Source organism: Lepisma saccharinum, chromosome 23 (assembly GCF_977018435.1).
Source record: "Lepisma saccharinum chromosome 23, izLepSacc3.1, whole genome shotgun sequence".
Lineage (NCBI taxonomy): Eukaryota > Metazoa > Arthropoda > Insecta > Zygentoma > Lepismatidae > Lepisma > Lepisma saccharinum.
The window spans coordinates 7,825,196-7,841,526 of record NC_139251.1 but is presented as its reverse complement, the minus strand read 5'-3'; the positions used below and the strand labels follow the sequence as shown (position 1 = coordinate 7,841,526).

The following is a 16,331-nucleotide window of genomic DNA, read 5'->3' as shown; positions in this document are numbered from 1 at the left end:
CATGTTCATATAAACTCCCAGGGTAACGTTAAGCATAACGTTGACGTGCTGCGCCGCATTCCCATCTGCTAGATACTGAATACATCGTTGTGATGTGTTGTGATGGAAGTTAGTGTAAAACAGAAAAAAAAAATGCCATGCCCAACTGTACACGAGAAAGTGAGTACAAATGCACATTTGAGGTACATTACACAACCAGGAGTCACTACAGGGAATACAGGGAATTCCTTTCATACCTCCCTAACGAAGGATTTGCGAACCCATGTTCATATAAACTTTTTGTTATGTTTTGATGTCACGAATAAATCCCTAAAGTTTCTGTCACATGTTTATATACACCCTGTATATATATATATATTACATTAATTTATAATCGCAAAATAAAAATGGGACATTTCAAATGGGACGCGCTGTATTTAATTACTGGCACTTTAGGGAATCTTACATATGATGATTGGAGAGAATGACGCAGATAATTCTTCATATGCACTCATTTCTATATTAGCATATTTTGTCATGATGTAAATATATTTATCAAAATATATCTATTTGTTACAGTGTGAATATATTTTTTAATAATATCAACATACTGTTGTTTCAACCACCAATAAATACATTTGAAGACAGCATGAACATATATTGTGCACTTCCAAATTTTTATGTACATAAAAAATAAAATATAAAGCCAGGTCACAGTGAACCAGGTATTTCTCAAGTGTTTCTGATATATAGTACATATGAACTACTATGGATATGTTTGTTTGGTGTGTTAATGAAACCATAATAATTTCAGTAACTTTTCTTCCAGTGAAAATACAGTAAACCATTCTGGATATACTAGCTATATCATTGTAACTTAAAATATTTTTCATAGTCTCTGTAGTTGAATTTTGGTAATTTTTTAATCATAGTCTGCAAAATATCAGCTACCATGTGTATTTACAAGGTAATGATAATGACACTATTTACGGTTTAACATTATTAGTATTTTGTATATTATTCTAGACAAAATGTTTTGACTATAAAAATTATTGATTTTAAATCAAGAGAAACTTAAATACTGTATTACATTGTATGAGCTTCACCCCATCAGTATATGTATTTTGTTTCCTTTAATGATTATGATATTAATGTACTTTCACCAAAAGTGATTCTGATATCTACAAAATATATAAGATAAGATATCTACATTATTCTATAAATTATATCTTTAAAGTTATTTAAATCAGGGATTTTTTTAAAAAAATTATTAGATTTAAATCGCCATTTAAATCATCCTGATTTAAATAAATCCACCTTGGTTATATGTAATAACATGTATTATTATGCATGGTGAAATGGCAGCTATGACCATTTGTTCAAGTCTGTGCATAGCAACTATTGTGAACTTTTTTTATGTCTATCTTAATGTTTTAAAATGTAAATCCATCTTGATATAAGTTTAAAAAAACTTATTTATGAAGTTCCACTTTTGACATTTTTGACATTTGTATTTCTGTTTGTCATGAAGATTAAAACATAACAACCCCTGTCCCGGATTTTAATTAATTAATTGATAAAATGAACCGACACATAAAAATTGTAAATTTCTATGGTTGGTGACGACCAAAATTTTGATGTAAATGACTACCGTGATTGACTTCATGGAATCTGAACTAACGCAGAAAAGTCTGAAATATTACATGGATTACAATTTTGTTTTACAGTGCAATAAAGGTTTTAAGTCTATGGGGATTGGAAATTAATGTTTGAATTAATACGTATTATGATAATCGTAAAATCAATGAGAAAGTAGGCTATTGTGCATTTAATCAATACAGTAAAAAATGTGTTAGAACAGTCAGAAATTAGAGATAAGAACCACAGCAAAGGTGTTTTTTTTTTTTGTTTTTTTTGCCTCTGCAGCTAAATTCGTCACAAGACACCCTAACCCGTGCTGTGATCCTCTTACTTTTCACTACTATTTAATATTCATGCACGAAGCGCTCTTCTCTACGTCACAAGTTCACTCTTTGTTTGGCCACTTAACTGTTTGGCTTATTTGTGAGGACGAAATCGTCCCATGGTAAAATATTTGAAACACAAATTTTACATAATCTTAGCCTGTTCTTTGCGACAATTTAAAAAGCGTTACTGCATAGTAGGCCTACATTGAGTACACCCGTTACAGAGTACAGAAAATCATTAAAAATATACTATTTCTAATTGAGCAATATACGATAATACAATAGAAACTCAAGACAATCTATGTTTTAACTGACTTTGTTAATCAGTACTGAGGATATATAATGCAGTTACTATGCGTAACTTCAAAACCACTTAATAAATCACAAACGACATATGTATGTGAAAATAAAAGCGGTTCGAAATATTTGTGCACTTTTCTCACTGAAAATATGTAAGAGACAAGCACAATCGTCAAACGAGATATGCAAGATCCCACTTATTTTTTGCAAGAACAAAAGAACTGGAACAAAATATCTAAAAATTCAGACAAAAATAATGTTGTTGGGTAATAACGTTTAGCAATAATAGTATTGTCGTTGACAAACAAATATTCATAAGGCGAGGAAAATCTGCATTGAATAGAGTCTGCTTTTAACTTAGAAACAGCTGAAACTTAGTAAAAATAGTGTTAATTAATGAACGACATTCAAAGTCGCCTTGATAATATTTTCATTCACTAGAGTTCATTTTTTTAATCATAAAGAGTTGAAATCCAGGCAAAAAGACGATGTTAATTAATAAAGTCACATTTAATTTGGTAGTCACATTGAAGTTGGTACATCTACTCAAAACCATTGTTTCTTGCAAGGCGAGATGCATATGGAACTTTTAATTGTGATTTTCTTTTCTTTCTTCTTTTTCAAATTACTCGTACACCCTTCTATTGACATGTATGACGTCATTGACCGCCTCACTGAAGCTCGTCTCTTCAAATCCAGGTGAGGGTGACACTCTTTGTTAGTGTCCCTTCAACAGTTTCATCATATCACATCCTCATCGTTGCGATTCACCAAAATGTGACATAAAGTGACGCTAATATAACGAAAATACAAATAATGATTGCAACTACTGAAACATTTAGATCTCAATGAACACACTAGTTTTGAAAAGGTATTACATCGTTGCTGCGCTAAGGAATGAATTTAGAGAAGAGAAATTTACTCATTTGTACAGGCCCTCTAGATAACCTAGCTTCCTGAAATCTGCTTATCCTATGATGTATGCCAAGGAAAATGTCTTCGTTGTTTATGTAGTCACATAGACGTCTTACATTCCCAAACGGAAGTTATTGTATTTGCTTTCTAAAAGTATCAATGAGTAGCGCTAACAGAACATATAAGAAAAATAAAACTTATTATCTTTACTTACTGATATTTTGTAGTAATTTTTCCGTCAACTCGTCTTTCAGGAACATCTCGTTAGTAGTCAAATTATTTGCAACAAAAAATGGTTCATAAATCACTGAAAAGAAAACTGCTGTGAGTTGATGAAATATTTTTGTGATTGTCTTTATATTCAGATAGTACATATTGAATCCAAATATAAATTTAAAAAAACAAATTAGGTCACACTCTAACATACCTTAATTTGAAATAAGTCTTTCCAATATGGATTTTTATAACCAGCAAAACGAATTTTTATACAAATACATATCTTCATATGATGCTAAAAGTCAATGTTATTTTGAATCATTGAGAATCGCTGTGTGTAACCTTCAAAGATGATATTTCCCTGTGCTGTGCAGCACGTCATGGAGGCGTATAGGAGATGTGAACTTAGAGCCCCACACTTCCTTCATCACTCCGAAGGGGGGGGGAGTGATGTGATCAGCACCATGCCCCTGGCGGGCTTTACCCCTCAGTTTCCTCCAGATACACACTTTATAAAACGCAGGATGGGTGCAATTTTCATACTTACAAAATATATAAATATATATACTCTATGTCCACACAGCACAGTATAGTGCGTGTTTTTGCGTAGATATGCGTGTGTACGCTAAGTAAGTTGTCTATTAACACCCTAAAAGCATAGCCGTATCTCAAATCAGGATTGTAATGTCTAAGCTTTAGCTTTATCACTGATCTCAAAACCATCTTATTCGATGCCTTTTATGGAGAAGATTTGAAATTATGAAAGAAAAGATTCAAAATGAAGTTGTCTGCAGAAAAGTATGAAGTCTGTGGTGTGGAATGGCTGTTGCAACTGCGCCCAGGAACACTCAGGTTGTGCTACGTTCCATGATGAAAAAAAAGCAACTCGGGGAAAATATTTTACAATCATTTTAAACCACTCAAGCAAGGACGCCGGCAGGATATTTTTCTCAAGGGGGGGGGGGGCAAAGTCATAGAAATTTTGTTATTGTTGTTATTATTATTAGTAGTATAGTGGAACCACGAGCAAAACAACCTGCGCAGACCCGCGAGTCCTGTGCACCGTACCCCCGCGAGTAGGAGAGGGGGAGAGTGGACCATGCTTCCTTATGGCCCTAGGTGGAGGGAAGAAGGGAAAGCTGCGCGGGGACTTCTGGTCCCAAGGTTTTTTTCCTTGTGGTCGATCTATAGTAGTATTATTATTGCTTATGCTGCTGCTGCTGCTGTTGCTACTACTTTACAAATCATAAAATTTAAATTGAATTGAATATCCTTTGGCGTTGTATACAAGTTCATATTCGATTCTACTATATTTAGATGGAAATTGGATTCGCCTTGATTCTTTCAATAAACATTCATAACTTTGATGATGAACAGTTCTTTGCCTTCTTGTTAATTTTCATAGTGCACAGATATCAATCAGAGTCTGGAGTCAGAGACCACTTAATCTACTGTCCTTCTGATCCATGTTTTTACAAGCCGAAGGTTGATGTAATAATAAAAATAATAATTCAAAATGACGGTGTGAATTATCAGGTCAGATCTCGACTTCCGAAAATGAATTCCTGACTCTTTGTAATCCCAAACAGCCGAGAAATTCCAAAGGATTTATTTGAAAAAGGTTAATTCTTGATATTTTATAAACTAAAAGTTTCCGAAATTTCTTGAAACTTAACAGTTTTAATCACTTGAAGGGAAAATAGTGTGTACAACTCGATATTTTTACAGCACCGAGAAATTTCAAAAATTCTCCGTATCGAATAATTCCTGACCTGTTCGGTGCTGACGAAAGAATTAAGAAAGATTACCAAATTAAACTGTCAAATAGATTCGATGTTTTGCAGGATTTAAATGATGATGAACATATAAATGAAACAGACGTAAATAAGAATTGGGAACACATACGTAATGCAATAGAATCAGCAGCTAAAGAAAATATAGGATACCATAAACCAAGAAAAAGTAAGCTATGGTTTGATAACGAATGTTATAATCTAATAGAAATAAGAAATCAGGCTAGACTTAGGTGGTTAAATAACTCTGATGAAACAAATATAAGCAATTATAATAGATTAAAGCGAGAAGTTAACCGCACGTTTAGAAGAAAAAAAAAGATTGCTTGGAAAGTAAAATTAACGAAATTGAAACAAACAGCAAAAATAAAAATATCAGAGATTTATATAAAGGTGTATATTAATTTAGAAAGGGGTGGCATCCTAAAGTAAACTTCATAAAAGATAAAAACGGTGACTTTTTGGCCGATCCAAGCGATGTTTTAAATAGATGGAAGAACTACTTTAATCACCTCTTAAATGTTCATGCAGATAAATCAGAAGTAAATGAAGTCCACACAGCAGAACCTTTAGTTCCAGAACCTAATTTGACTGAAGTTAAATATGCTATTAAAAGGCTAAAGAATAACAAAGCACCTGGCATTGATTTAATACCAGCTGAGTTAATTAAATATGGTGGAAATTCGTTAATATGTCAAATTCATAAATTAACTTGTTTAATATGGAATAAAGAAGAAATCCCTCAACAGTGGAAAGAACCCATAATTGTTCCTGTGTTTAAAAAAGGTGATAAAATGAACTGCAATAATTACCGTGGAATTTCTCTACTCTCAAGAACATATAAAATATTATCTTACATTCTTTTAACAAGACTAACACCATATGCTAATGAAATTATAGGTGATTATCAATGTGGATTTAAACGTAACAGATCAACTACAGATCAAATTTTTCACATCAGACAGACACTTGAAAAAAAGTGGGAATACAATCAAAATGTCCATCAGCTATTCATTGATTTCAAAAAAGCATATGATTCGGTCAAAAGAGATAAATTATATAATATATTAGTAGAGTTTGGAATACGTAAGAAGCTTGTTAGTATGATAAAAATATGCACCAGTGAAACAGAAAGTAAAATTCGTGTGGGTATTAATGTGTCTGACAAATTTACAATTCATGATTGGTTAAAACAAGGAGATGCATTATACCATTGCTCTTTAATTTTGCCTTAGAATATGCTGTAAGGAAGGTAAAAGAAACTAAAGAAGGACTAAAATTAAATGGTGTGACTTAGTTGTTAGCATATGCAGATGATGTAGACTTATTAGGGGATGATATAAATACAATTAAGAATAATGCTAAAATATTTTTCAAAGCAGCTAAAGAGATAGGTTTGGAAGTTAGCAAAGAGAAAACTAAATATATGCTTACAGGCCGAAACCAAGTGTTAGGTAATAATCAAAATCTAATTATTGATAACAACTTGTTTGAACCAGTTTCCAAATTCGAGTACTTAGGAGTAATACTAACAACTGAAAATGATATTAAAGAGGAAATAAAAAGTAGGCTTAATTCAGGAAATGCTTGTTACTTTTCTCTTCATAAACTTTTGTCCTCTCGTTTAATATGTAAGAAACTAAAAGTTAAAATATACAAAACAGTAATTTTGCCTGTATTATTATATGGGTGCGAAACTTGGTCCTTTACATTGAAAGAGGAACATAAATTGAGAGTATTTGAAAATAAGATCCTTAGGAAAATATTTGAACCTAAAAGGGATGAGGAGACAGGTGAGTGGAGAAGGTTACATAATTTAGAACTACATAATTTGTATTTATGTCCAGATATTATTAGAATGATTAAATCAAGAATCATGTGTTCCAGGGTGCATTATATCAGAAGTTGCACGGTCTTATGGACTTAGGTGGGCAAGCCATGTGGCACGAATGGGAGAGGAAAGAAGAGTTTACAGTATTCTTGCTGGGAAGCCTGATGGTAAGAGTCCTGTAGGAAGGCCAAGACGAAGATGAAGGGATAACGTTGAGATGGACCTAAAGAAAATTGGTAGGGATGGAATAGAGTATATAGATCTTGCTCATGATAGAGACAATGGAAGGCCTTTGTTGCTGCAGCCATAAACCTTCGGGTTTGAGAAGGCTGGAGAGTTATTTAGTTATTTAGTTAGTTAGTTGGGGAAATTGATTATTTTTTCAGTTCCGAACATTGAAATTATCAATATTTCCTTCCAAATTCCGTCCCGCACATCCCTAGTTACGGAAGTCAACATGGATCTAATCTCTCTTGTATAAACGTTCTCTCGTTATTTTGTTGAACATGATAGCTTATTATTATCATCATTACTTACTTTACAAATCACAAAATTCAAATTTAATTGAAAATACTTTGCCGTTGTAACTAATAGTCTGTAAATCATAGGTAACAATATCATTTGTAATGAAATATCGCTACTATTTAACCATTCAAATTACATGATCTATTCCAGATACTTCAGGCTCCCTTGCACTCAAGTAATTTAAAATGAAGAATGTCGTATGTGGTTACTGTGTAATTCGACCAGCACCACAACAAAATCTTTGGGAACCGCTTTGGAAAAAGCCTTCATCAGAATTTTAATAAGAATAACCCATGGTTCCACAGCCCTGGAAGTACCTTGGCCTATCTCCCGACTGCCAGTCTCCCTCCCACAATCCTTCTTAGAGGTATGGATGATCAGATTTTTACTCCATTAAATACAATTTTCATTACGATCTTTCATTTATCCATTGCATTCAATTGTATTTAATACGTATTTATTACATTCGGTGTTGTATAATATTACTTTTAATTGTTATGTATAGATGATGTTGAAGTTCCAAGTTCCCCACACGAAGTGTCGAGCCTTCTCTAATCTTCTTCCCTAATTAGCTTAGATATGTGACAAGTTTTAGCAAAGGCGGAAATTGATATAATGTGTTATCTTATTAGCTAATGTAAAATGCTCTTGCTTGTTAACTTGTTGAGTCTTATATCTAGGTATATTCCTTAACTCACTTGCATTTGCAACCTAAGAATGAACGTGCAAACGCGAATAGTAGGTTCATTATTTTTATAGTTAAAAAATGTGTTCAAGAAAGAAGAGTAAAATATTTACCTGTAAAGAAATATGTTCCTTCCTGCTTGTTTGTCCCAAATATGGCGGGTACTCTGTTGTAATTCCCTGACTTCAAGAGTTCAATAGGGTCACTTTCGAGGAACTTGACTTTGCCAGCTTTCTGTATCACAGGATGTCTTCCTTCTATCGCAACCTTACTCTCGCTACTTCTTCTCTTCTGTAATAATTATTTCTGAAGTTTCAGTTTCCTATTTATAGATTGATCGATTGAATTAATTTATTTTGAGTGTCTCGGCACATTAGACCATTTTGCATTATTCAATGTACACAGGGAAATAGTTAAAAATTTAAAGCAAGGGTGCAAAAAGGCCCTTGGAAAAAAATAAAACTGCAAAGTTGTAAAATGACCTGCACAAGACAAACGCAACGCATAAATAAGTCAGAATATATTGAAGGCTTCCTCACAGACAGTAGAAGAAACCAGCTCTTCAAAAAGCTAAAGACATTTGATAAAACACTGTTTGTCATTATTTTCCTGTAGTTTACGGTTATTACAAGCATAAGAAAACAGTTTTTCGTTGTGACGTTTCAGGAGAACATCCCTTCATCAGACATTTATTTTAATTTTGACTTAAGATACAGTTATAACAATGGTTAGCAAGTAATTTTAAATAAAAAAATAATGTGATCAATTTTTTTTATCTGAAATAAAAATAAAACAGACTGCTTCTTTTCACAGTTAAGTTGCTATATTACAACAATGCAACATTGACAACATCCATTATATAACGGATTCTTTTTGTTTAAAAAATTGCTAACCATTGTTATAACTGTATCTTTAGTCAAAATTAAAATAAATGGCTGATGAACAGACATAGTATATATTATGCCTGAAACGTCACAACGAAAAACTGTTTTCTTATGCTTGTAATAACCGTAAACTACAGGAAAATAATTCTACAATGCATGCAATGCGTACATGCATGAAAAAGTACTGTTCTCATTGCCCAACAGGGATGACAAACCGCTAGAAAGATTAAACGTCTGCCTGAGGAAAGCAAAATAGGCACATTCAAAAAGAATATGCCGAATACTTCAAATGGCATTACAAACACGACACATTGGAGGGTGATCATGCGTTAGATGGCTGTGTCCGATATGCAGTCGAGTAAGAAGAACCTCTCGACGGGAGGGACGGGACTTCAAACAACATGCACTTATGGTGGCTGTTTATAAAGTTATTTTCTTCTTGTGATGTGAATTTTATCATCAGTAAAAGCCATTTAAACCGGATTATAACGATTAAAACTTTAAAACAAATAGTAACATCAATAACGAAAGCATGGTCAGAAATGTAAAATGTTACGTCCACATAATACTATTTGAATTCCTCTCCACACATGAGAAGTACAATAACACTTGGCTTGTAAGGACCAAATGTTGTCGCTATTCGTTAAAGCCTTCTACATAGCAGAAACGTGAAAAGTTTCCTTGTTTGTTTTTCGTCCTTGTATCTTATGGAGAAGAGTTGGATAAAGTAACTTAATCTTACATTGGAGATCTTGTGTGGAAGTTCGATAACTAAATTATATGGTGCACATTCTGTAGTACAAATATGCAAAATACCAAGTAAGTGATTGTTGAATAAGTCATCACGGTCTGTAAGGAATGGAGAAAAAAGTTCCAGAATGGTTCTCCATACGGAGAAATTTTCTGCGTATAGAGAACAATACTCCACATTTGAGGGAACAAAATTCCATGTAATACATATAAAATACTGCTGGGTTAATACATAAATACACTATTATGGGACCTGAGACCATGTGATATCCAATGATCTTGTGTATTACAACACTAACAATGGTTTTGATTTCAAACACATTGGACTACATCATACCGTGGGTACTGGTCAATATGGAAGACTAATTGAAAAAAAAAGTGATAACAAGCTTGATTGCATAATATGTTCAATGTTTAATAGACTGTGGACGATATTGTTAGTAGGTAGAGTATTGATTGATTGATTGACTTGATTTATTTTACTTCGCTTTTTGTGTCACTTTTGGATAATTTGCGAAGATGGGGATGAGTGATGATATGATGAAATTGATAAATGGACACTCACAAACATCCATGCCCAGGCCAGGATTCGACCCCTGGCGTCGTAGCTCGATGTGCTAATCACTCCGACACGGGAGCCGGCACATAGTATATTTGTACATTAATAATCATTTTATATATTCATTCATTAATAAGTTCATTTGCTCATTTTATATACTATATATTTGTATTTCTTATACTTTTTATACCTGATGATAATGGTGTGAGTAAGAGCTTGAGCACTGACATATTTTCGAACCAAAAACAATTATGGTTTATATCATTCTCGATTCAGATATTCAAATTTTATATTATTATGTTTACCTTAAATACAGCTGCAATGTAATTGTGAATGTCGACAGCTGGAAACACTTACTAATGCCCACTACCTCTACATGATGGAGAGAATTCAACCATATTCAACCTTTTGTAATAGGTAATAGTTAATTTTTGCCGCTGGGTAGCAAGCGAATGGGTCTCCGATCATTACCTTCTCAATCTGAAAGCCTCATGGCTTGCTTCGGTCACGTGACTAAACGTCATCAACTGGAGGCGAGATAGCCGCCATGTTCGATTTGCTTCTTCAGAATCAATGTTGGACCGTTTTAGTGAATATGAAATTGTAATGCAAATTTAGGAACTGTAATCGAGTTTACATGACGTGTAAATATGCTTAAATGTTGAAGAGGTATGGTGTAAGTGCGCAATTGCAGAGGAAATTATGATGAAAAAGGCGAGAGTAACGTTTACATTTCTTCAACATGTTGCTGAAAATGAGAAATGTTTAGGACAATTCCATGTGATTCGGTCCCTACGAAAAGATACAAGTTAAGTAACAAAGGTTTTATACTCATAAATAAATAAGAGTAATAGTTCATGATGTAAACATTTCATGTGCACAGAATAGGCATCTAATGTAATCTTAAATGTGGCCATGTTTTATCTCTTGTCAACATTGTTTTTTTAGAAATATCAAATAATTTACCCTGAATTATTACAAACGTTGGTTAACGTTAAGATTATTGTTTATGACTGCAAATTAATTTGTTTCAAGATTTAGCCAACGTTTAAAATATTACGTTCGTGTCTACTAAAGCAATTTAGTGTAAATTTTATGTAAGCATCCGATAAAATTTTCATATTAATTAGCCTACACAAATTTTCAGTTTCAAAATGTTATTAATGAAAGAAAGCTATACAAAGGAGCAAAGTTGATACATGTGTACATTTACATTCTTATTTTAGCTCGCTTTATGCTTCTTTATGCTAATCGGAGGCTAATGGAAGATATGTTGTGCATTCAAATACAAAGGTAACAATAACTTCGATGAAGTATTCGTGTGTAATACTATCCAAGAATATATTACTTATACGTTTCAAATACAAATGTTTTCACATACAAAGCATTTTGTTACCTAGCTATGTTAATATGAACTACAAATGTGTTAAATTTTATAAAACTGTTTCATATGAACTGCTTTTTATTTTTTGTGTTTGTGAAGCTTCAATTTTCGTAACTTTGATTATTAAATCAGTGATTTATATAATAATTTATTAACATTCTTCACGATGTTATTAACAGAATGTAAAAACAGTGTAAGGAAATATTCCAAATGTTTATATCCCAAGTGAACGCTAAGATCGAAATATTAGTCTGCTTTTTTTCAATGAAACTCTTAAGTTATTGTCACAGATCTTACTAATGACAATGAAAAGATTCAATTTGTTTATTATCTTTCGTTCAATACAGTCAATAGGATCGAAATTATAATATGACAAATGATTTAGGTTTAGTCTTTATTCACATAAATGTTACATTGCCCTTGTACCAATTGTTTCGCTTTTGCTGCAAGGATATAGAAATTAAGCTTGTGTATTGCGATTATATAGCTAAGCAGAATATCTGCATTATCTGGTTGATTAATTTTGGGTAAAGGTAAAGACAATTTAATTGATTAGGTAACTTGGAAAGTTTACGGTCAACCTAACGTGTTTTTTTTTTTTTTTTATCAATTGATTTTACATACAAAAGTTCGTATAAAAGCGGTTATGAGTTTTACTGTAGCTGACAAATATTCCCGATAATATTTTTCAAAGATATACAATGTTCAAATTTTTCCGACAGGAAGTTTCTAACGGTTTTCAACTCTTTCATTGTGCTATGGTAGGAATTTTTGTGGTGGCTTGAATGAAGATTTTGGTGCAAATATTCAATATTATACATTTTTCTTCTATATTCGTCGGGAGGGTAAATGTCAAAATTTAACTTCATAAAAGAAATAAATATACCTTAATTATCTACGGTAAAATTACGACAAGGGGTTTTACAGCGTTAAGACGATCGCCTCCAGATGACGTCTTGACTGAGCGCTGTGGCCTGAACCTCAAGATGGTCTTGCTCCGATTCCCTGCCTCTCCCTGAAAGGTGCGAAGGGTGCATGTTGTTAGCAATAGGTGTCGTGTACGACTGGACAAAAATCAGGCGTGTAACAACACCGCTTTTCTCCCTAGAAACTTCCACAACTGGAGGTGAAAAGTTTGAGATTTCTGAAGTTTATTCTTTGGCTAGTCGGGCTATATTATTCAGTACCAACTCCATATTGCATGCAATTAAGACAAATATGAACAAGCTAAAAACACACACACACACACACACACAATTTCCCCTCCACACATACTCTTATAATAAATATACTTTACCACGAACAATGCAGAACGTCACCAAATGCTTACCAAGTACGTGCCATATGCATTGACTAACTTTTCTGCTGCAACAGTTTTCAAGCACAACGTTATGCTGTCCATTCCACCATCTTCACAACCTGCTTCGATTGCAATTTCAACTGCGGCTTCTTCCTTTCCTTCAGCTAGAAATCCTGACCCAACAAAGGATCCGCTCTCGCCAATCACTTGATGGAACAGACCTAGAAGTCAGGGTAATCATCTATGAATATATCAATAAAAAATGTGAATGAAACATGTATGTTTGAATTTTCTCGAAATGATCCTTACACAAAACAGTATATATTATGCCAAGATTCGTATGCTGCATAAATAGATATATATGCTTAAAATCCAAAACTATGTATGAACTAAAGACTATATTTTACAGGTTAATTTTAAAAATATAGATAAAAGAACCCAGGGATCGAAATGAAAATTTTCGCGAAACTGAATGCTTTACTTAGGCTAACATGGTGTTGTCCTTTTTTTCTCTTAGCTATTACTACAGAGATAAGGTTAACGAGTAGTGAAGTGACGTACTATATTACAATTAATAATTACTAATAATACAGGGTGGTCCAAAAGTGCGGAACGGACAGAATAAAACCGAAATGCATGCGGTGATTGAAATTTTATTCGTGTACATGTAGTTTTGGAATGGCGGAAAACCTACCGAACCGTTTTTGAAATATGATCTCCATCTTTGAAAGCCGCCATCATGGATCGAGATCACTTTTTTAATAGGAACCTAGATATCTGACACATGAAAATACACTAGAAAATGCTCACAAACACGATGGTAGCATTTATTTTTGCTAAACTTTATTCATGTTCATGCTACAGGATATTAAAAAAGCTTGACGCCCTCTGGGACTCGGCGAAACACGGAAATATCCGGCAACAGAACTTTTGTTGTCTGCTTCTATTGAAATCAAATTGTGTAACTTGTGACTAGCACGAAAGTTAAAATATTATGTTATGTTGAGTTACGATGACATTATGATGTGGATTTATGAACGTTCATATCCGAAAAGAAACAAAAGATTATCGAATATATTAAAGAGTTTGTAAAAGTAATGTAGGAAGAATAGTTATGAATCAGTGGCGGCGCCAGGATTAATCATCTGGGGGTGCTGAGTGGGTGCGGAATAAAATTTAGGGGGTGCGATGTTGAAAATAAAGAAAACATAAAATATGCATTCATGTTTTAGCAGAGGCGCAACCACGAAATGTTGTCTGAAAGGGGGGGAGTACCAAGATAAACGTGCCAATAATAATAATGACATTATTATTATTATTTTATTATTATTATTATTATTATTATTAGTTGTTGTTGTAGTACTAGTATAGTAGTAGTAGTAGTATTAAAGAACTTATTTTCCTCCTAAATCACACAAAAAAGGGGAGAAGTCGGTGCTAAAGCATTTGTGTTGGACAAACGATTTTAAATATTTTTTCACACGTTCAATTTCATATTAGCTAATAATTGAAAACAAGTACACAGTATTTTTGAAAGACAGAAAATGCATGACGAATATAATTCTTTTTGTACATATGACATGTATAACTCTCATGTACAACAAATGTTTTACACATATGCAACATGGAGCGACGTACAAAATAAGATCATGCATATGCAACATGTTAACACTGTATTCAAAGTTTCTTTAATACACATATATAACACATTATTTAAATGCATTACATAAGCAATTCATCCGCCTCGTAACAAACGAACAGCAAAAATGATATAAATCTCTCAAATGTGCATGCTTCTTTTCATCCAAACAATTGGTCATGCATTTAAGAACAAACTGCTTAGCAATAACAGTTTGAAGTACATAATTAGTGTCACTTCTCTCTCTGGTAATTTACAATCCATTACAGAATAGAATGATGATTTTGTCCACTTCGCTAGCAAGAAAATTTTTAGATCCATATTATTGCAAACTGAATACAACATTTATTTAATATGTACCGCATTCTCTCTTTCATAACGCTTCAATTTAGATTGTTCGCCGTCCCTAGTTACGGCTCTGAACTTTCACGAAATTACGAAAAGTAAATTACTAAATGTGTTCTTTACTTGGATAAAATTGGAAATCGAGTATTGCAATTGCCTCTTTGCGCCGCACCCCCCCCACCCCCTTTACCTTGAGGTGTCGTCTTCCAGACGAAAAAATAAATACATGAACAGTTGAACAATAATTCCACCTTTGTTTCATTTTGTCATGCAATCCTAAATTCTGCTAGCCTTGCTTTTTCCTTTACTTCAATTTTTGCCCCCTTGTCCCCCACAGAATTTTAATTTCGGACAAAGTTTGGGACCAAGCTTCATCTTTGTTAAAATCCCCTTCTGCCGCGCTATCTATCCCCATCAATGAACTGTAACTTCGGGCTCTTCGGCAAAGTCTGAAATGGCACTTTACCAAACATGTTACGTGGAACATAGAGAACGTACTAACAGGTAAAATAACCATCACGATACAACCCACATTAAATAGTTTCCAGAGTACGACCTGATGAGTGATGGATGATATCTTGAAATCATCGAAATTTTTATTCCAGTGCGTCTTGGAGAAAAGAGAAACAGCAAGTAGGCCGACAATAAAACCGTTTAACAACAATGCCAAAAAAGAACTCACTGAGCTGTGGGCATATATCGAAAAACACAAAGGCCGCTTATAACAAAAGAAGAAACAATTCTTAACAACAATACTGACCAAAGAAAAGACAACGGCATTTGATCTTTATAGATTGCCGACAGTACAGGGAAATACATGCGGCTTCTCTTTCAATGCTTGACTGTTGTATACAATAACAGTTATCTCACTACAATACGTAACATTCACGAGCTCAATGTAACTACGACATATGACACTGCAAGAATTAATGTTTCAAACATAGATTTTGAACAGGGGGTGCTGAAGGGGGTGCGGAAGACATTTAGAGGATGCGCAAGCACCCCCTCGCACCCCCTGGCGCCGCACCTGTTATGAATACAGAAATATATACAGTACTTGACAACCAACCTCATGTATAAAAACTGTCATTCAAATTCTATGCCAGCGAACAATATTATCAAAATGATCAGATAACCTTTAAAGCCTTGTATGCAAATTTCTTACATGTGATCCTTCGAAATTCACAAAATAGCTTCTTTCAATAAAGAAAATTTAAAAAGAAAAAAAGTTGTTAACACATCGTGTTGCGACGCCAAGG

At 33.5% G+C, this 16,331-nt stretch overlaps 1 protein-coding gene across 1 annotated transcript in view; it reads right to left on the bottom strand.

The window, feature by feature from the left end:
* The window catches only part of LOC146005233 (pyrethroid hydrolase Ces2e-like), a 153,209-nt gene that overhangs the window by 80,452 nt on the left and 56,426 nt on the right, over window positions 1-16,331 (bottom strand). Inside the window, exons 5-7 of the mRNA XM_083144315.1 lie at window positions 13,119-13,309; window positions 8,325-8,502; window positions 3,376-3,468 (exon numbers count right to left, since the gene is read on the bottom strand). Coding sequence (XP_083000441.1) covers window positions 3,376-3,468; window positions 8,325-8,502; window positions 13,119-13,309 — 462 coding nt within the window. The remainder of the gene's footprint in view (window positions 1-3,375; window positions 3,469-8,324; window positions 8,503-13,118; window positions 13,310-16,331) is intronic.